Genomic DNA, 22,767 nt, shown 5'->3' on the forward strand with positions numbered 1-22,767 from the left:
GGCTAGAGAAAAAATGAGGATGCCAGAGACAAAGCCAGTATGTGGAGCGTTCAGGACAAATGACCCAATTTGTTAAACGAGGGAAAAAGTGAAAGATGTTAGGAGAAACAGAAATAATCAAATAAAGCATGTAGACTTTAGATCTGGATTCAAAGAAGCAGCGTATTCTATATATTTACGAAAGTTTAATATGGACTCGCTGTTAGATGGTAACCGGTAATTATTTTGTTAGAAGGGATGATGACATTGTGGTTCACTTAGAAAATGCCATATTTTTTAAGAGATGCATTCTGAAGAGCATAAAATTGAAATAATATGTTTGGGTTTTGCATTAAAATAGTTCAGCAAGAAAACCGGGAGACAGATGAAACAAGTGTGGCAGAATCTTATTTATTGTTAAATCTGAGCGATGAGTATATGGGGGTTCATTATACTCTCCTCTCAACTTTTGTGTAGGCTTAAATTTTTCATAATGAATTTTTTAATTTTTGGGAAAAAGTATCCAATTATTTATTTTGTATTCTTAGCTTTAATATTTAAAAGTAACTTTTTCATATATTTATGTCACAAAATTTCTGTCCATTCCAATCAATACATCCCTCCACGACAATAACGGGTCAATATGGTAACGTTTCCGCAACCGTTTACCCTTCACAAACTTGCGCAAACTCCTAGAAGCCTCAAGCCGGAGGAGGCCAGGCGGAGAGTTTCCAGGAAACTTCTCGACCAGAGAGTTGAGGGGTTTCCTAGAAAGTCACCGGAAATGATTACTGGAAGACTAGGAAGTGGAACTAGTCTAGATTTCTCTATTTTGTCATTTCTTGGGGAGAATATCAGCTGGAAGGTCTGTGGCTCGAGCCAGCGTGGGACGGGACCTCAGCTGGAGTCCCAAGCTCCTAGCGAGGCCGGAAAACTGCCTGAGAGGCGGGAGGGGAGGAGCCCGGCGCCGCCACTTACCTCACTTGAATACACCGCCTCCTTGGGGCTCCCGGGATTGCTGGCGGGGAAGGGCGGACCTTTGGAGCCGGGTCCGCTGGGAGTGGGGTCTGCTCGGGTTCCTCCCCCAGACCGGGCTTTCCCTCTGGTGTTCCTAACTCCCTTCTGCTCTTACTGCTCCAGTGGCTTACCTTTATCGTTTATTTTTCTCACCAGCATCCATTCATGCATTCATTCAACCGATTCCTAATTAGGCGCCTACCAGTGCAGGCACTATTTTAGACATTGGCAATATAGCAGTGAACAAAATAGAAAAATTCCTGCGCTCAAGAGCCTAGGAGCCTACATTTTAGTGAAGATGAGACCGACAATAAACAAGAGATATAGTATATAGGTAACTCATGCACCATTTTGGAAAGTGATAAAGTGCTACAGAAAAAAAAATAGAGGGAATGTAAAGCAAGGTAAGGCATACCTGGATTGGAAGGAGGGGGTAGGTTGCAATTTTAAATAGGGAATCTAGAGTAGGTGTCCTTGGGAAGACGAGATGCAAGCAAACACTTGAAGGAGGCAAGATTATTCACCGTGCGGATAGCTTGAGGTGGAGGGAACACTGTTGCAAAGGACCTAAGATGGAAATGTGCCTAAGATGGAAAAGAAAAAAGGTCTGTGTGACTGAAAAGGATTGAATGAGGCAGAGAATAGTAGGAGAGGTAATAGGCACATCCTAGAGACTTGTATGCCACTGTAAGGACTTCACCTTTTATTTTGAGATGGTTAGAAGTAATGGGCACATTCTGAAAGGCCTTGTATGTGGTTGTAGAGTAAGATGGAGCCATTGGGAGGTTTTAAGCAGACAGACGAAATGATCCAACTTAAGTTTGAAATGGACTGCTCTGATCGTTGTATAGAGAAGAGACAGACAGAAGGCAAGGATAGAAGCAGGGAGACCAGGTAGAAGGCTACTGCAATAATGGCGGGCAAGGCACATGATGGTGGCTGGGACCAGGGTGGTAGCAGTGGAGGTTATATTCTGGATATATTAACATTTTCAATTTGTCTTCCTGTGCTCCGTCATCTCCCGCAGATACCTCGGATCTTCAGTGATTTCTTTTTGCTGTGGTCGTGTTACTTTCTTTTCTCCTCCTTTCATCGAATATGCAGGAAAACAAGGTGTGAGACCACAGCTAGCTTAATGCTGCTGATGAACCCCAAATCCAGGGCAGTATTTGACACATCAAGACAAGTAGCAGCTGCCCTGTGAGTCAGGAGAGGCCCTTTGGCTGACACCACCGAGATTAATATCCCCCAAGGGAAGCTGGCATCTACCAGAATCACTTCAAAACTCGTTGTCTGAGCAAAGCCAGAACTGACTTTGGGAGCAGGATCCAGCCAGCAGAGAAGAAACTGAGACAGCGTTGGAAGACTGGAAAAGAAAGCTGGGTAAAAAAATGCAACAGGTAAGAAGAGGAGGGTCTGCGATATATCACAAGGAGGACGAAGGACAAGTGAACCCAGGAGAGGAGGAAAGCAGTGGGAGTGGTGGTGGACCCTGATTGACCTTTTGGAGCTCTTCTCCTTCTGGATGTTATTTTTCCTGGATGGCCTGGTGATCGTTAAATCATAAGTCAAAATTAAATTTTCTGTTATATGTTTTTCACCACAGTTTTAAAAAGTTTTTAATATAATGAACCCTTTCTAGTTCTAGAGTAATCGGATGCCATTTCTAATTTTCATTAGGTCAGCTGGAGACCGAGTCCCTGATTTTCTCTCCCCTCTTGGTATTTCTGGGAGTCAATTTCTATGGAAAAAACTTTCTAGTTGGTTGAAGCTTCCCATATATTTTTCTCCCCTCCATAACCTCCCCGAATTTATTCTGTGCCCTGCAATAGGTTGTTATGTCAGATGAGAGTCCAGGACCACCAAGCCAGCTGCTTTGGACCCCTGAAACCCAGCTCTTCCAGGAAAGAGGTGAGGCACACAGGATATTGTGGCAGGAGTCAAGGGAGCTGAGAATGGAGCAGGGGCATAGAATGCATGGGAGATGCTTCCTGGGGCCTGGAAATCTGCTTATTATTGAGCATTTATAGAATGTTCCTGTTATTTCTGTACTACACTTGGATTAGTATTGAGAGGAGCTAAATTATTCCATTTCTGCCCTCATCTTAAATTAAATTTAAAAATTATCAAACATCCATAAGAGAAGATTCTACAAAGCAATTTATCAAAGAAATTGAGTGCATTCAATCACTTATTATATGCACAACTTGATATATATGATAAATAGCGTAGCTATTTGTACATAAATATTTACACCTATAAAACTTGTGATATAATTCAGTAACTCTTACCCAACCACAGTTTTACCAATTTGTAAAATTTGAGTATATGTAATTTTATTTCTGTAGACTTTTTTGGAACCCTGAGATTTTTAATTATACTATAGGAAATATGCTGAGAAATAGAAGATAAAGCAGTGGCAAAAGAAAGAGTAACGATTTTGTCATGAAACTTTGTGAAAAGGAAAAGAATTTTATTAATTTATTTTATGATTTAGTGATTCTGGGCATTAGAAATGCTCTTTGGTGGCATATGTGAAGAGGAAAGTGAGTAAGGTTTGTATTGAAATGGCTGCTGGAGGGGGGACCCAGGAGATAGTATTTAGCAGTTCTGGAGTCATAAAATCAGACCCTGAAAAGCATAGACTTTTTGACAAAGGATTAGGCACCTGGGAACCCCAAAAGTAGGCTTCTTAATTTATATTACCGCCAAAGGAAAAAAAAGTAAAATATATTTCTAAGTTTATTATTGGGACTTCCAGAGGAGAAATCCTGAAATTTCTACTGTATAAGGATTCATAAATGAAAATTAATATTATAGAACATATGTATTACAAATTCAGGAGAGATAAAAAATAATGGGTATTGCTTAACTTGGGTGCTTATTTTATTTCATTTTTTAAATATAAAAATATATACTTTATTATGGTTCACAACTGACTGAGTCTCCCAGTGCTCTTTTTCTCAAAACATTTTGAATTGTTTTCCCATAGGTGATTTTCAGGACCATAAAGTTTACAGTTACCTAACATAATATAAATGAACTAATCTTGTCCCAGATTATATCTGTACACCACTTTAACAAATAGTTTTGTTATGGACTGAATGTTTGTGTCCACTCAAAATTCATATGTTGAAGTGCTAACCCCCAATGTGATGATATTTAGATGGGGGGCCTTTGGGAAGTAATTAGGTTTAGATAAAGTCATAGGGCTGGGGCTCCCATGATGAGACTAGTGTCTTTATAAGAAGAGGAAGAGGGGCCGCCCATGGCCGAGTGGTTAAGTTTGAGAGCTCTGCTTTGGCGGCCTAGGGTTTCCCTGGGTCGAATCCTGGGCACGACATGGCACTGCTTATCGGGCCATGCTGAGGCGGCGTCCTGCATGCCAAAGCTGGAAGGAAGGACCCACAACTAAAAATATGCAACTATCTACCGGGGGGGTTTGAGAGAAAAAGGATAAATAAAATCTTTTTAAAAAAAGAAGAAGAGAAAGAGACCAGAGCTCTCCCTCTCTCCTCCATGTGAGGACAAAGCAAGAAGGCAAGCCAGGAAGCGAGCTCTTAACAGAACCTAACCATGCTGGCACCCTGATCTCACACTTCCAGCCTCGAGAACTGTGAGAAATAAATTTCTGGCATTTAAGCCACCCAGTCTATGGTATTTTGTTATGTCAGCCTGAGTTGACTAAGATAGTTTTGTATTGTTTGAGCATGTAGGCTGTCTCCCAAGTTCATTTTTAACTTGAGGGCAGAAGCTGACCTTTCAAATTCCGAAGCTAAAAAATAAAGCTTAAGAATCATTATGTTGGTTACCAGGTGCTGAGAAGAGGGAGAAATGGAGAGTTGTTTACTGGGTATAGAATTTCAGTTTTGCAAGATGAAAAAGTTCTGGAGATCTATTACACCACATTGTGAATATTTTTAACGCTATTGAACTGTACACTTAAAAATGGTTAAGATGGTGGATTTTATATGTTTTTTGCCACAATTTAAAAAATTTTTAATGAAATGAACACTTAAAACAAAAAAGAACCACTATAAGTTGGCAAAACTTTCCCAGTTTGTGAAGAGGATATGGTAAAAGTCCAGCTGGGATATATCTGGACGCGAGTTTGAGTTAAATAGGAGTATATTTTGTCAAAACTTCTCCAATGGTACACTTAAGACTTCTGCATTTTACTGTATGTAAATTTTACTTCAAAAACAAGAATGTAAACAAATATTGAACTCTAATTAATGATATGTGTGATAAAGTGTTTAGGGGTGAAGTATACTGATGTCATCAACTTAGTTTGAAATGCATCAGAAAATGAAATGGATGAGCCAGCACTGATGGCCTAGTGGTGAAAGTTCCATGCTCTCACCGCTTTGGCAGCCCAGGTTCAGTTTCCAGTCACAGAACCAGACCACCCATCTATCAGGAGTCATGCTGTGGCAGTGGCTCACATAGAAGAACTAGAAGAGCTTAACAACTACAATATACAACTATGTACTGCAGCTTTGGCGAGGGGGGAAATAGCCCTTTCAATAAATAAATAAATAAATAAATAAATAAATAAAATGGATTATTAATAATAAGACAGATACAGGGATAATTAGATAGATATGTGATAAAGCAAATATTACAAAATGTTAATTGTAGAATATGAGTGGTGAATATATGGATGTTTACTATACAGTGCTTTCAGCTTTTCTTCATATTTAAAATGTTCATTGAAAAAAGCCCAATTGGGAGGTTTAAGCTTGTTGATGTTATAAGGAAAAGAATTGTTATGTAGCATTACAGAGCAGAACATGTACCTGCTGTCAGCTCTGTGTTATTCAGGGGGGTGGGGACTTTTTAAGACAAAGAATTATACAGTAACTTGAGTTTGTTTGTTTTTTTTTTGAGGAAGATTAGCCCTGAGCTAATTACTGCCAGTCCTCCTCTTTTTGCTGAGGAAGCCTGGCCCTGAGCTAACATCCATGTCCATCTTCCTCTACTTTATATGTAGGATGCCTACCACAGCATGGTGTGCCAAGCGGTGCCATGTTCACACCCGGGATCCAAACCAGCGAACCCCAGGCCCCCAAGAAGCAGAACATGCACACTTAACTACTGTGCCACCAGGCCAGCCCTGTAACTTGAGTTTTTACAGTGAGATAGTGGGAAAACTGAGTGGTATCCACAGTGATTGAAACACAGCCCTGGTCTTACTTAAAAGCTAAGAGTAGCCTAGACCAGAGAAGAGTCTTCTCTGGAAATGTCTATGGGAAGAAGCCAGTTTGCTCCTAAACTGAGTTTTGGTAAAATTGGAATGACAGTTTTGGGGGCCTAAGGCCAAGGGGTGATCCAAGCATCTTACCATAGGTGACTGACCCCATTCAAGCTTGGACTTGGGGGAGTGGTAATGAATGATCAAGAAAGATAAGTCACCATAAACACTGAAGCTACAGAAGGGTTGAGCTGGCCTGCAAGGAATGAAATAGGACCCCATTAATTAGTAATGTGAAGCTGTACTTCTCACTCAATCCATATGGATTATACCTAGACACTTGGACTCTCTGAGAAAGTTTCTCTTGCATTTTAAAAAGCTGTGTGTGCTGTTATACGTTGGTATAGGGAGGATAGCTTACTGCTAGGAAATTAATAGGAGAAAGAATCACAGGGGGAAAGTGATTCTTCTCTAATAAGAACAAGGAAACAATTTTTTCTGATAAACTAATTGGACGTAGACGAGCCATTAAGTTACCTAAAGAAATAAGCTTTGGGCTTATCCCTGGATATTTCTGTTTCACACCTCCCCTCCTTTCCTTTCCCCCCATACCCACCCCAAGTCTCTTTGGAGGAAATGACTTCAAAATTCAAGTACAGGAAGAAAGGTTATCATCCAAGCTGGTGGTCAGTGATTTGAGCCTTTTGGGGAGGGAATAAGGTTATTCTCAGGTAAAGAGGGACCAGAGAAAAACATATAGTAGGTGAGAGAGGAAGAATACAGTTACACTTGGTTTGGCTGCTGTGCCACGCCTGATGCCTAAAACTGGAAACTGAGACTAGAGAAATAATGGAAAAGGAGGATACTGTAAGGCAGCAGACTTAACCTCTAAGTTAGAGCTCAAGAAGCTTCTACATTTGAGGAAGAGAGGATGAAAGTGAAAGTTTTCATTAATAATATGCTGAATTGACTCTCTGTTTATTTCTCCTCTCTCAGCTCTACCAACTACTCAGTATCCTTCCTTTGGTAAACATGAAAGCCAAGGAAACCTGCCAGGAGCAAATATCACACTGGTGAGCCAGGCCCAAGTGAACTGAGGCCCCCTCCATCCTTCCTGGAAATATTTCACTGCCTCCTAAATTATGGCCTTATTTTCACTGCATTCCCTGGCTGTGAAACTCCCAAATCCAGATGCTGCCTCTCATAAGGATCATTTTGTTGGATGACAAACTTTTTGATTTGTTTCCTCTTTCATTATTTTTCACTTTTGATAGCCTGTGCTCCCTTTCATCTCATCCCCAGATATATACCAAATAGTAACAGCCTTTCACTTCTGTAAACCTTCTCCCTACAAATTCCTTTCTTCTGCCTCTGTTTCCTGAGAGAACTATGGGGTCTTCTCCGGGACAGCAGGACATATTTTTTCAGGAGTCAGTGAAATTTGAGGATGTAGCTGTGAACTTCAGTAGCAGAGAGTGGCAGTGTCTGACCCATGCTCAAAGGCACCTCTATAAAGATGTGATGCTGGAAAATTATGGGAACATGGTATCACTTGGTAAGGACTTTCCCTGCATTTGGCTTAGTACTTTCTCCCTCCATTTTTTTTAATTGCTTTATTTATTGATGTATATGGGGTCTCATATTGAAAGTCAGAGCCCTCATTCTTTATCATCAGGATCGTCCCTCAAAATTAGAATTTTGAGTTGCCTCTGTTACATGGCAAGATAATTTTCTGGCTAACCTAGTTGCTGTTTTCTGATTCGTTGGGATGAGACTTTGCCTGGGAAAAAGGAGACACTTAGCTTCTGTTCTCCCTGGATTCTTGCCTCCTCATGCCTCTTATTTTCCATTAGGTGTTGTGTATTTAGTTCCTTGTCACAATCTCTGTCCTAGCAGCCCAAAATAGATGGCCTCCCTGTGCATGCTCCCATGCTCCAAAATAAAGCAGAGAAATACAACCAAATGATTATTTCCCAGAGTCTTTTTCTTTGCCCTTTTGATTATGACTTTTCTGAGAAAGTCCCTAAATCTATTCATTTGCATTTTACCAGACCCCTGAATAAACCCTTCTCTCTACCTAAATGAACACTGCATTCCTGTTTCCATATGCAAACAGAGGGGTCAGGGCAAGTGTTAGGACAGTTCCATGTTGCTCTGCACACTGTCTTATTCCTTCTGTACAACCAGGATTTCCATTTCCTAAACCTCCTTTGATCTCCCATCTGGAGCGAGAGGCAGAGCCCTGCGTTCAGGATCTGCAGGACAGCGAGTTCCTGAGCTGCTCCTACCCAGGTGAGTGATGGAGAAGCTTTCAGTCTCCTCCTCTCTTCCATGTGACAAAATGGTTGTAGAATGTTCTTAGTGGTGGGGCATCTATCTTCAAGGGCTCAGAAGAAAACCCATTCAGGAAACCTTAAGGAAGAGGAAAAAAACAGCAAGCTGGGCAGTTATTCAGTCATTATCTAATTGGTTCTTTGCACCTATCTAATAGGCTTTTTGCAGTTTGGTTCTCAAAAACAGTTCAGACAGTTCATCTCCTGTCTGTATATCAGTTACTCCAGTGCTCAGAGAAGATTACTTTTTTGCCTCCAGGTCTTTTTTTCCAGCATTTTGAGTCCTGGACCCTTCACCCTTGCCTTTTCCATTCTTTCTCATTGTGAAGTTAGTTTCTTTTGTGGCTTCAGCTCTGAGCTCTGATGCACGTGCCTGCCACATTGATAACGCTAACCCTCACCTCTTTCCTGGGCAGCAGTCTCATGTTTCTAACTCCTGGTTTTTATTTGGATATCCCCTTGTCATCTGGAAAGCAACATATATAAGTCAAACCCCTCTCTTCTCACAGGCTGTCTCTTCATTAACTCTCCCTACTTCTGTATCTGGTTCTGCCTTTTTCTCACTTTGCCTTTCTGTTCTGCCTGACCCTCTTGTCTAGTCAGTTGTGAAATATTATCAGTTCTTCATTCAAACCATTTTCTGTATTTGTCCTCCAAAAAAATCGTTCTTTGTTTATAGGCCAACTCCAGCTACCCTATCATAATATCTACCTTTCCTTTCTTCCTCCCTTCCTTCCATCCATCAGACATTTATTGACAAATTATTGTACAACAGGCACTATACAAGGTACTAGAGATATAGAATCAAGTAAAATATAGACCCTCACCTCCAGAAGCTTATTTTCTGGTGGGGAAGTCAGGGAAGTAAATAAGCGATTGTGTAGTACATTATGGTGAAATTTACAGAGATACGTAGATAGAGATATGTACCTGGTATATACAAACATAGAAGAGAAGCATCTAAATCTGACCTGGGGACGAAAAGACTGCAGAAGGAATGACAACTGAACTAAGTTATGTGGAATAAGTGAGATCATTTAGTTGAAGGAGGGGAGAGGCACTCCAGGCAGAGGGAATAGCACGTAAGTATTAAGGAGTAAAAGAATATGAACTGTGAATAGTTCAGTACGACCAGAGTAAAGGACTTGGGGTAGCCTGTGGGGAAAGCACAGGAGCAGCAGACAGGGCAAAGATCATGATTGAAGGAGTTTTTGATAAACTACAGACCTTGAACTTTATTCTTCTAATAACAGCTAAGATTGATCAAGTACCTACTTCAGTGTTGCAAGTGCTTTACGTACATTGACTCATTTAATTATCATGAGTAGTCTAGATCCCATTTAATAGATAAAGCAACTCTGAGGCACAGAGAGAAGGTACATCATCCTCCAAGTTTGCATAGCTATTAGAGTCAGAGCTGAGATTTGAACCCAGGCAGCCTTACTCCAGAGCTGGGTCTCTTGACTGTAGGCTTTACTTCCTTTCTGTCCGGTTAACTATGGAGTGCCATTGAAGTATTTTAAGCTAATCAGTGACATGATTAGATTTGATCTTTAGAAAGAATAATGTGGAAGCAGTGTAGAGGATGGATTAGAGGGCAGCCAGACTAAAGGACATTTGGGGGATATTGAAGTTAGCTAGTGAGGATGCACTGGCAGTACCAATGAAGAGGAAGGCATAGAGCTAAGAGATAATAAGAGATGGACTTGGGGGCTGGCCCCGTGGCCGAGTGGTTAAAGTTCGCGCGCTCCACTGCAGGCGGCCCAGTGTTTCGTCGGTTCGAATCCTGGGCGCGGACATGGCACTGCTCGTCAGACCACGCTGAGGCAGCGTCCCACATGCCACAACTAGAGGAACCCACAACGAAGAATACACAACTATGTACCGGGGGGCTTTGGGGAGAAAAAGGAAAAAATAAAATCTTTAAAAAAAAAAAAAAAAAAAAAAAAGAGATGGACTTGGACTCTTTAGTTGCCAACAGTGGGAATGAACTCAAGCGAGCATAAGCGAAAGAACAGGAATTTATTTATTATTCAGGGTGTGTCATGGAACCTAAGGGCAGTAGATACATCAGGCTTAAGAAGGGTCTGGAATGCCATCAGGCCCGTCTCTCCAGCTGTCTTCTCTGCTACTCTGTGCTACTCTTTCTTGACAGATTCCCCTTCTCTGCTTCTCAGTCCAAATGGAAGAACATTCCCTCCCTTATACAATATGCCATCCCACCACCACTGGTTCCAAAATTTAGTTTCTAATGCTCTAGCTATCGTCAAAGCCTGGCCTTACCTGCTCTCACATCACAATTCCAAAGTCCAAGAAGAGAGAATCTGGCCTCGTTTGGGTCAGGTGTTGCCCAGATCTAATCTGCCCTATCCAGATGGGCAGAGTTACTCTGCAGAAATATGGCTCTCCAGGGCGCACTTGGAGCAAAGCAGACAGATCCTAAAGGGGGACTGCACTGGCACTTCAGCACCCCCTCTACAGCTCACTTCACAGGTGGAATTTGTAAAATGTTAACTGCATAAATATGAAGAGTTGAAGATGATTTCCAGTTTTCTGTCTTAGGTGACAAGGTGTATGAAGTTGCCATTCACTAAACTAGGAAATTCTAGAGGATGAGTAGATTTGTAAAGATTTTTATAAAGTTCACTGCGTTTGAAATATCGTAGTACTTTTCATTATTTCAACCTATCTCGACCTTTGCCATAACGTTAGCAATTTTTCTGGCATAGGAAAGTCATTTACTCTCGAACAGCTTAACATTGCCTCACCTCTCCCATCTCACGTATTTCCTTTTCTCTGAACACTGACATTTTTATTTTCTTGTTTAAGTATCAACTGACAAGTCATGGCCTGAGAATGAGAAGGCAAGTTCGGAACAAGAAATTTTTGACAATGAAGAAGTCTGCTTGGTGAAATTTAAAAGTCTCCTAAAAGTTGTTTCCCAGGATCCTCAGGTTGGAGAATTTTGTTTACAAGATATCAAATTAGAGAGTCAATGGGAAGTGCCTATGAAGGAGAAACTGAGAGAAGAGAAAGAAAGCTGTGAGAAAGTGACCTTCAAGAAAGGAAAGAATCAGAAGATACTTAGAAAAAGCTTCAATCCAAACTCCAAATATATTCCATATAATAGAGTTCTTATAGGACAGAAACTCCATGAATGTGCCAAATGTGGCAAAAAATTCAGTTGGCTTTCTGACCTAATTCTCCATGAGCGAATTCACTCTGGTGAGAAACCTTATGTGTGTAACGAATGTGGGAAAGCATTTAAGACCAAAAATCAGCTTTCTATGCACCAGATAATCCACACAGGGGAGAAACCCTTTAACTGTACCCAGTGTGGGAAGGTCTTCAGTAGTAGATCAGCTCTTTGCCGACATAAAAAAACCCACAATGGAGAGAAGCCTCACGGATGCAGTGACTGTGGGAAGGCCTTCAAGACCAGGAACCGTCTCAGTATGCATCAGATAATCCACACTGGGGAGAAGCCTTATGAATGTAATGACTGTGGGAAGGCTTTCCAGTTCAAGCATTCCCTTACCATCCATGGCAGAATCCACACTGGGGAGAAACCATATGAATGTGAGGAGTGTGGGAAGGCCTTCAGTGGGCGTTCAGACCTCACCAAACACACAAGAATCCACACTGGAGAGCGACCTTATGAGTGCAATGAGTGTGGGAGGGCCTTCAGCCGGAGCTCAGACCTAAGCAAACACAAAAGAATCCACACCCAGAAGAAACACTATGGGTGCCCTCAGTGTGGAAAAGCCTTCAGCAGCAAGGCAGAGCTCACCAAGCATAGAAGAATCCACACTGAAGAGAAGCCTTACAGGTGTAAGGAGTGTGGGAAAGCATTTCGTCATAACTGTAAACGCAGGGCTCACGAAAGAGAACACACTGGAGAGAAGCCCTATCAGTGCGGGGATTGTGGGAAAACTTTCCAGGATCGGCATTGCCTTACCATCCATCAAAGAATCCACACTGGAGAGAAACCTTATAAATGTCCAGAGTGTGGTAGAGCTTTCAGTGGGAAGTCAAACTTGACTAATCATCAAAGAATCCACACTGGAGAGAAACCTTACAGATGTGAGGTGTGTGGGAAGGCCTTTCATCAGAGTTCAGTCCTGAGACAGCACAAAAGAATCCACACTGGTGAGAAGCCATATACCTGCGGTGAGTGTGGCACGTCTTTCCGTCAGTGCTCAGCACTAATTGGACATAAGCGAGTTCATACTGGGGAGAAACCTTACGAATGTGAGGAGTGTGGAAAAGCTTTCAGAGTGAGCTCAAATCTTACTGGACATAAGAAAAGAAAACACAGAGCATGGAGAACCCACAAACTTGATGAGAGTGGGAAATCCTTCTCTCCACTAACTGTTTCTCAGACCTTTTCAGTAGTCAATATTTTGACCACCAACGCCTGAGTAATGATTCTGGTGTTTACACTTTCCCATTTCTCCTCCTTCCTCTCAGACTGTCCTTGCCTCCTGATTCCCTGACCCCTAATTGTGAGATCAAACAGCCTTTGTCCTTGACCTTCCTATTCAGTGTTTCTTCAGTGAGTAACTCACTTCCAAGGCTTTGTCTGTCAATCATAATATTAAATACTTACCAGTGCTTGCCACGTGCCAGGCACTATTCTAAGGGCTTTACACTTTTAACATTAAATCTATACAGCCTCCTTATGGGATGAGAAAATTGCATAAAAAGATTAAGAAACCTGCTCAAGATCACTTAACTAGTAAATTCTGCAAAAATGCCCCCTGAACGCTCAGACTTATTTGGGCAATTTCCGTGTGCCTGCACCACATCTTTTGGATGTGAAACTATACCTCAGTTCAGCACAGAACATTTTTTTAATTGATAAACATTCATCATTTTTAGCATAGTTTTTTTTAATGTAAAGCCTGAATGGTACTTCTTCATGTGGAATCAGGATTGCTGAGGTTCAGGGGGAAAGAGAGGCAGGGCAAGGACATTTTTAAAAATTACAGATAAGTAGAAGTCAGCTCTATGCTGTGTTGATTTCTTAAATATTTGCTATGTGTGTTTGCATGACATATAAAATGCTCTTTCAAATGTATTAGTAAATTTATATCCTTCTTTTGAAGTCTTTCAGTGTCTCTTAACATCCATCCTTTCTCTCTCAAATGTTATAGGTCCTTCGAACAGAATTACCATAAATACCCACATACAGTAAGGCTGTTAAAAGAGAAATTGAAAATCCTGGAAGAGGTTGCAAATGTGTCATCTTAATTAACATAATGACTATAACTGAGAATTAAATTTAGTTCTGAGATCCCTGGCTGGTAAAGAAAGATATGAGCTGGGTTAATCAGCATTTCTCAAAGGTGTTTTACAGGTTAATGTTTCTTTAAGATAATAAGTTTGGGAAATGCTGGCTAGGTGAGTTTTTTAATTCCCTTAAAGACTTCTCAGGGCTTGTAAGATGCTAATGTCCTTTCTGAATCTTAAAGGAGCTATAAAAGCATTACTTTCCAAAAGTAATTGACCACAGAATCCTGTTTAGTTGAGCATCTTTGTGGACCCTTGTTTCGTAGAAAACATTTTGGGAAGTGGTTACACATCATCTAAAAATGAAGGGCAAGGAGTCTAAGAGATGCAATTTTCTAGGAACAAATTCCAAAGGGAATTACATGGTTTAGTATTCAAAAGATGGATTAAGACATTGTTCCTTAGGTTCAATTTCTACAGGAAATTAGAGCATATTCTTTACATAGCTATTTCTTACATGGTTTGTCGATGAAAGCATTTAGGACATAACTCAGTGAAATTGTTTCTCTGGAGGATGAAACTGGATATGTGGCTTTCAGATGATACATGACTTAAGGAAAGAGTTTAGGATGTGTCTGGAGAATTGGTAGTGGTTTTCCAATCCTTTTAGTGTTTCAGGACCCCTTATTTGATGATCAACACATTTCACCGACACCCTCTCTTATACATGCACACGACAGTAGTTGTACTTTAACTCTTGATGACAAAATGTTGCCATGCTCTTCTAGAGAATCTGAGGTTTTGTTAATCACAAATGTATATGCTTTTGGAAAATGTATATACATGTTCAGGATGTTTATTTCGCTCACAGGCTATGATGCGTGTTTGGATTTTGGACTCCTAAGTCCTCAGCCCAACTTGAGAACCCTATAGTGCATCCCTTCATATCACTTCTTCAGTCAGTTTTAACAGAATCTGGCAAGGTGCGATACCAGTTTAAATTCTGGACCATCCTGGAGTGTTGATGTTTTGTATTGCTGATTGGAGAGGCCTATTCTTCAGATCCCAGTGAACTGGAGGGGTAACAAGCCTGACATCCTGTTGTGAAAGTTGAGATGCCTTTGTATTGAGCCCAAATAGAATACTTTTAGACTCCAGTGGTGTAAATTGATACAACCACTTTGGAAAACAGATATTATCCTGTAAAGTTGGACTTTATCCTACAACCAAATAATTCCATTCCTAGGTGTATATCCTGAGAAGCTCTTCCACATAAGCACCGAGATTTACGTACACAGATTTTCAGAGCATAATTGTTCATAATAGTAAAAGCCAAAAAACAACCCAAATGTTCATCAACACTAAATAGAAAAACAAATTTTGCCATATTTAGATAATGGAATAGTATACAGCAGTGAACATGAATGAACTATAGCTATAACCAATAAGATGGATAATTAGTAGAAATTTCATGTTGAGTGGAAAAAGTGAGTCTCAGAAGACAACATACAGTTTGGTACCATTTTTGTAAAGTTCACAAACAAGCAAGACAAAATAATACATTGATTAGTGATTTATTTATAGGTGTAAATTATTTAAGTAAAGGAATGATAGACACAGACTTTAGGATAGTGGTTCCCTCTGACAGCGAGTCAGAGTGATGGGACAGGAGAGAAGCACATAAGTTGATGCAAATGTCTTAGTAATATTCTAGCCCAGAACTGTCCAACAGAAATACAATGCCAGCCACATATATAATTTCAAATTTCCTCATTAAAAAAGTAAAATTAGTGAAATTAATTTTAATAATGTATTTTATATATGGCCCAGTATATTCAAAATACCATTTCAACATATAATCAAAAATATATTAATGAAGTATTTTATTTTTTCGTGCTAAGTCTTTAAAATCCAGTGTGTATTTCATTTACAGCACATCTCAGTTTGTACACTAAATTTCTATTAGAAATACTGTCCTTGAATTTCATAAAACATATAGTTGAAAAAAATCAATTCATAAAGCCAAGTTGTCCCAAACATATTAAAAGTTTTCCAGTAACAGAATGGAGAATCCTCTTTTATTTATTTATTTATTTTCTGCTTTATCTCCCCAAATACCCCTGGTACATAGTTGTATATCTTAGTTGCAGGTCCTTCTAGTTGTGGAAGAATCCTCTTTTAAATTTAAATTTGCACTAATTAGAATTAACAATTCAGTTCTCAGTCACATTAGCCACATTTGAAGTGCTGAATAGCCACACGTGGCAAGTGGCTCTGTATTGGATGGTGTAATTCTAGATCTTGAGTGATGTGTTGAAAATTGTTCATTTTAATGTTATGCTTCAAAACTTGCTGCATATCTTTTTGAATGTATAAAATATAATAAAAGGAAACAACAAAATCTAGAGAAGCAATCCAGGGATCCCAATTAGTGGAAGTTCCAAAAGAATAAGAACATAAAAACAAACAGTAGGAAATTATCAAAATAATCATATAAGAAAATTTGCCAGAAAGTAAAATTAGTTCCTAGAGGGAAAGTCCTGCCAAGCACACAGTTCACTGAATGACATAACATCTACACCGAAACACATCAATGAGAAATTGCAAAATACTGTGCATAAAAGAAATTACAAATACTGTGGATAAAAGAAAGATCCCCAAAGTTTTCAGACAAAACAAAATCAAATACAAAGGACAAATAGAGTAGAATCGAAATAATCAAAAATAGCACTTGGAGATGATAGACAATGCAGTAATGCCTTCAAAATCCTAAGGGAAAATTATTTTTAACTTAGATTTCTATATCTAATCAAATGATTAACCATGTATGAGGTAAAGACATTTTAAAGACATGGAAGATCTCACATGCATATTTTATCATATGCTCCACCCAAACAAATGAGTAAAATCAAGAAGAAAAAAAGAGAAATGGGATCCAAGAAATAGACTTTACAGCAGAGGAAGGAAGCCAAGGTAAGCCCCTGATTCTAGCTATGCAGCAATCAGTCCGGACTGGAGAACTCTGGAAGTTCTCCAGGGAAGAATATTAACTAGTGCATTTGACAAGTTAGAAAGAAGTATTTAGGAGTTTCACAGTTATGTTGGAGAATTAGGAATAATGTGTTATAGTGACAGAAAACTAATCACATGAAAAGATAAGGCAACTAATAAATTTAATGTGATCAAAGTTTACAAAAAAGAAAATATCATCATAGTACGGTACATGTCTCAGTACAAAAAAATACTTTGTACTGAGAGGATGGCAGATGAGAATCAGTTGTGGGATAATGAGTCAATTCTCAAATTCCAAAATAGAAAGAAAAGACAGTGTCTAAAAGGATAGATAAGGAAATAGCAGTAGCAGTATGTTATTTTAGCTGAAACTTACTTTATGCACTCATAGTGTCCTCTATTTGTCCTTTCACGCATTGTAATCCTGAAGTTTGAATTGCAACTCACACATAAGTGGTAACAATTTAAACATCAAAGTGTAAAAGGGAAAATAGTAGTTTCTGTAATCTTTTCTCTGCCTGTTGACAACATGTAACCATCAAGAACTGTGAACAGTCTGATAGTTTACTGCATTTGTAAGGTAATACACCAGACTGCCACAGTTTCAAGGTTGCTGCTGGAAGACCTGGGGCAGAGATGTAAGGGAAGCAAAATTTTACCTCTGTTCTCTTAGAGTTTTCAGCTGGGCCTGACATAAGACAGATGAACAGGAGAAAAGCATACAAATTTATTTAATACATGTTTTACACAACATGGGAACCCTCATAAGGACATGAAGACCCAAAGAAGTGGCAAAACTGAAATGCTTTTACACTAAGCTGAAAAAAGAGAGGCAACAGTGGGAAAGTAACTAAAATAGATGGGGAGGTTAAAGGAAGATAAGAATTATTTTAACATGGTTTGCACAGAATTCTCTCAAGTTCAACTCTCTGTGCTTAATGATAAGAATATTACTTTCCTCTTGGTATAGAGAGGACATCCTCCAGAGTGCCCTCTTTGCACCTGTTTTAGTGCTTTTAGCTCAAAATAATCCTTATGCCAAAGTGGCATATTCTGCCACCCTTCCAAGACAAAGGACATTTCATTTCTCACAGCAATAGCAGGAGCCAGATTATCAGCCTTTGTGCAGCTTCCTCAAGTACCAATTCCCACAAGGGTGACTCAGATGGGCCTAGATGGATGCCTGCACACAGAGTGGGTAGCATTGCAGGAGAGGATCCCTGAGTGGAGGGAACTCAGCAGGAATGCCTGTCCTTTGATCCAGATGGAGAGGCTATCTCTATCTTCCAAGGCTGTTTTTATATAAAAATCTTTGAGGGGCCTGCCCGGTGGCATAGCATTTAAATTCAGGTGCTCCATTTGTGCAGCCCAGGTTCACCGGTTTGGATCCCTGGCGCAGACCTACGCATTGCTTATCAAGCCATGCTGTGGCAGGCATCTCACATATAAAGTAGAGGAAGATGGGCACAGATGTTAGCTCCAGCCAATCTTCCTCAGCAAAAAGAGGAGGATTGGTGGGGAATGTTAGCTCAGGGCTAATCTTCCTCAAAAAAAAAAAAAAAACCTTTGAAAGATAATCCAGAACAAAGCACAGTTAGGGATTCTGTGGGATAATAAGGACTATATATTTGATCTTTGTGCCCAGTTCCTGACACAGCTCCTAAATCCCTTGAGATTTTCTGGGTACTAGGAGCCGCTTTTGTTCTAATGAGGCCATTCTTGGTGGGTCCCTAGATAGTTTCAGAATAGGGGCTGGTCATCAAAAAGACAAAGCCATGATTAGAAGCCTAGAACTTTCAACCACACCCCACCCTTAATCTCCCCAGGAGGGGAGAGGGGCTGGAGATTGAGTTAATAATCTGTCATGCCTACATGATGAAACCTTCATAAAAACCTCTAAATGACAGAATTAGGAGAGTTTCAGAGCTGATGAACGTATGGAGGTGTTGGAAGAGTGGCACACCAGGAGAGGGCATGGAAGTTCCATGTAGCTCCCCTCATGCCATTCCTTGCCCTGTGCATCTCTTCCATTTGGCTGTGTGCCAAATGGAGTTATATCTGTTTATAATACACCAGTAAATGAAAGTCAAGTGTGTTCCTGAGTTCTGTGAGCCATTCTAGCAAATTATCCAAGCTGAAGATGGGGTTGTGGGGTCCCTTGGTTTATAGCTGGTCAGTCAGAAGTACAGGAGGCCTGGGACTGGCAAATGGCATCTGAAGTGGGGGACAGTCTTGTGGGACTGAGCCCTTAACCTTTGGAATCTGCACTAATTCTGGGTAGTTAGTGTCAGAATTGAATTGAATTGTTGAACACCCAGTTGGTGTCTGCATAGAATCAGAGACTTGGTTGTCGGTGAGTAAAAACAGTTAAGAGACTCACAATACACCCAGAAACCGAGATAATCGGGGAAAATTGTCTCCCAACAGTAACCACTGGGAATAATTTGATGTGTATCCTTCCACCCATCGTGCAAGACATGTTATTCTCTAACTTCTTTATTCTCTTAAATCTGGAACTTCATTCAAAGTCTACACATGGAAAACTATCTTTTTTCGTAGAGATTGTACCATATTTGGGCGATTACTTGTCTAATGCTTATGAACCCCACTAGACTCTACGTCATGAGGGCAGGGACCCTCTGTGCTCTTCCCCGAATATCCTCTCCATACCCTCACTAACTCTAACTCTGGAGCTGGTAGGAGGGAGAGGGGGAGATCAGGGAAGGCTTCTAGGAGGAAACTACTTCCAAGCTAAGGTCTAGAGGATGAGAGACACGATGTGTGCATAACAATCTGCTCAGAGCAGAGAGGGCACCCACTCCAAGCCACAGACACGTGGGATGCAGCTGAGCTCAAAAGCCGAAAAGCGCGCAGCGAGTGGAGGGCACGTGGCGCTGGTGGGATGTGTCTGGCAGTTGTGGGACAGGGCGCTAGCGCTTTCTGCAGAATCTCTTCTCAGATCTCCATAATTAGGGTTCCAAACATGAAATAAGCACGCTGCAGAGAAGCTAGAGGAAGAACAGTGACTATTCTGAACATAAATTATTCCTTCAGAGACATTGGCAGGATCTATCTTAAGTTACAAGTGGCTCCAAGGAATCTGACATCCATGAGCTTGTATGTAATAAGGATTGTACGCATAAAAGCCCTTTTCGTCTGTTACTCATTGCTGTATCTGCAGTCCCTACAATCGTGCCTAGAATATATTGGCCTCTCAATAGTGGATGAATAGATTATTTGAGCGTTTATTTTAGGTTGACCATTGTTATAGGTCAGTTATCTCCGGCCCCCAGAAAAACAGAAGTCAAAGGAGGAGGAGAAAAATGGGCTTGAGTTTGGAAGATGTGAGAACTCTCCACGCTGCAAATGAAGAAAAGGCGTCTACTAGGCCACGTGGTTGTAAAAACGAAGAAGTCTTGGCAGCGGTGGGATTCGAACCCACGCCCCCGAAGAGACTGGAGCCTTAATCCAGCGCCTTAGACCGCTCGGCCACGCTACCACTTCCGGCGTACTACGTCTCCCACAATTTCCCTAAAAGCCAATGTCGTCCCCTTGCGGCCCCACGCCACTCTGCTCCAGGACATTTCTTTCTCTGGCGTTCCTCCCAGTACCACCTGACAACCTCACCCAGCCTGACCCCTGACACCTTGCTTCCCCACAGCTGGGAGTAGTGCGGGAGGAAACCAGCGAATCCGAGACCCCCGCCCCTTTGATCACCAACACAAGAAGAAGAGGCCGCGTGGACCGAGCGGGTTTCAGGTTCCCCGTGGACGGTGACGCCCAGCCAGAGCCCCGACGGCGCCGAGTGACTCGGGGGTGATTCTGGCGAGGGGACAATACGAAAGAAGGGCAACCTGACGAAAGGAGCAGAGAGCACATTCCTTGCTGTTTGCGGAGGTAAAAATTCATAAGGATCGCAGTCTCCGCAGAAATGCCCCCAGAGCCAAAGGCGTTGGGCCGTTCATTTTGAAACGCCAAGATTCGAATCATTTAAAAGTATAGTGGCTGTCATAATATAATGCAATAGACTGATAAAGTCGCTGCCTGCGTTTCTCTTCTTAATGCAGGCGGTGGCGCTTGGAACTTGAAAAGTAAGTGTTTCTCCTGGTCCTTGGAGAGACACTTCCTGGTACCCTCCATCCAACCACGCGTTCAGTGTGTACTCTCTAGGAAACGAGGAGGACTGCCTTTCTCGCTGGTTCTATTTCAGTCAAGAGGTTCAGCTTCAGTTCCGCTGTTGCGTAGGCTGAGCATGAGCGAGGTTTGGAACCAGCCGCACAGATTCCTGGAAATTGAACAGAGAACTCTGATCACCCTCTCTTTAGAGACAAATTGATTTTAAAGCATTTAAAATCATTTCCCCTGGACCGACTGACTTAAAAAAATTTTCTGGGAAGCCACTATGTACCTGTATGAGCTGGATTTGTCTGCAACTGCTGTCGGATTATATGTAGAGGAATTCTAGCTTCACTGTGTATGGCCAGAAAGCTTGACATAGAAAACTTATGCCATCCCATCAGCAGCAAAGATTTTCCACGTTTCTAATTCAGAATTCAAAGAATTCAGAATTCAGAGTCCTGAATGATCCAGGAGATTTCACAATTCTGTGCTTTGCTTCTCCTGATCCCTAGTCCTGGAATGTCGATCTCCATTTTGTTCCCTCACAGAAATCCTGCTCATTCTGCAAAGCCCACTTCGAATAGATCAGTTCTCCACCCCGCCTTGGAATCACACACACACACCACATCACTGTGCTTCTCCACACTTCATTTTAGCAGATTACTCTTTCGGCCCATAGAAAACTTGTTCACAATTTCTGTCTCCTCCACTCAACGTAAGTACCACAACGGTAATAATAATAATGATGATAAAAACACATAGATTAGGATAATAGTATGCCTGAGCGCTTTTTGTGCATTTTTTCATTTACTCCTCATAACGTGTATGCAGTAAATATTTTTATTCCCTTTTCACAGATGAGAAAACTGGGTTTAGGGATGTTAAGAGGTGAGATTGTGTCTTATTCGTTTTTCATCTTCCATAGAGATTAGTGTAGTGCAAACCTATACTGGCCCTTAATATTCACAGATTGATATATTGACTCCAACTGTTGTCCTTTTTCTTACAGCCCTTCACATTCTCCCTTCTTCTTGTCCTGATGTGGATTTGGTTTTGTTATATATGTGCCATTTGTCTCTGAGTTGGCAAGTAATCAGATAGCAGTCTGGTGAGTGGACAGAACCTACTGTACTAAAATACAGATTAGGCAATTTTTTTCTCCATGGAATATGAGTAATAGCTCATAACAGATGAAGGAAAAAAGTCACTTAGCTTTCAAAGCAGAGTCCCTTGTCTCTAATCCAATTAGCTTTATATGGAAAGTTTAAAAAAAAAAAAAAAGGCATTAAACACATTAGGAGCCCCACCCAGACTGCTCCCCAAAAACAGAGATATAAAAAGAAATGAAGCAAAGCGTTCTTGCTACATATAGAGGAGACAAAATATGACATCATGAAGAGAGGATGATGTTCAGGAAGTGATTGCCATCAGGCCTCCGGGATTGATTTCCTGTGAAGCATTAGGCAAAAAGACACAGAATAGCTTCAGTATATATAGGAATTTGACAAACCATACTACTTTTATGCTTATGTCAAAACAAAATTTCTTACACAAATTGATCTTACATATGTGTCAAAGTTTATTAACCCAAGAAGGGTATTGGCAAAATGACAAAGGAGTGTCCCAGCTCAAAGACGTTTTGGAATTTGTGAATTTATATATGGGGGTTGGGGAAGAGCAAGAAATGTGCAATTAATTAGAAAAAGAGTACTGCTTCATTTAACATGGTCATAAAAACATCATGTCCCCATCTCTTGTAAAGATCAGGGGCACCGCGATCTTTGTTTGGAAGTTTGCTGAGAGGTCGTATGTGCATCTAACTTTTATAAGAAATGAGAAGGAAATAATGAGCAATACATCTGTGGCTGCTATTTAGACAAA

The 22,767-nt window shown here is 40.8% G+C and overlaps 1 protein-coding gene and 1 non-coding gene across 4 annotated transcripts; one reads left to right on the forward strand and one right to left on the reverse strand.

Moving 5' to 3' along the window:
• Positions 1 to 770: 770 nt before the first annotated feature.
• Positions 771 to 13,630, forward strand: ZNF311 (zinc finger protein 311). 3 transcript variants are annotated; one of them, XM_014847785.3, is made up of 7 exons: positions 771 to 1,400; positions 2,024 to 2,396; positions 2,829 to 2,907; positions 7,187 to 7,263; positions 7,619 to 7,745; positions 8,378 to 8,482; positions 11,353 to 13,630. In XM_014847785.3, exons 2-7 carry the CDS (start codon positions 2,388 to 2,390, stop codon positions 12,942 to 12,944), a joined length of 1,989 nt encoding a protein of 662 aa, XP_014703271.2. In that variant the 5' UTR covers positions 771 to 1,400; positions 2,024 to 2,387; the 3' UTR covers positions 12,945 to 13,630. The 3 variants fall into 3 exon arrangements, with proteins under 3 accessions (XP_014703271.2, XP_044632106.1, XP_070371511.1); XM_044776171.2 differs by having other exon boundaries at positions 771 to 2,717; XM_070515410.1 differs by lacking the exons at positions 771 to 1,400; positions 2,024 to 2,396 and having other exon boundaries at positions 2,877 to 2,907; positions 7,576 to 7,745.
• A 6,554-nt stretch (positions 13,631 to 20,184) lies between these two features.
• TRNAL-AAG (transfer RNA leucine (anticodon AAG)) lies at positions 20,185 to 20,266 on the reverse strand. The gene has a single exon. It is a non-coding gene; the product is annotated as a tRNA-Leu (tRNA).
• Positions 20,267 to 22,767: the final 2,501 nt, after the last annotated feature.

Source organism: Equus asinus, chromosome 8, assembly GCF_041296235.1.
Source record: "Equus asinus isolate D_3611 breed Donkey chromosome 8, EquAss-T2T_v2, whole genome shotgun sequence".
In the NCBI taxonomy this organism is placed as follows: Eukaryota; Metazoa; Chordata; class Mammalia; order Perissodactyla; family Equidae; genus Equus; species Equus asinus.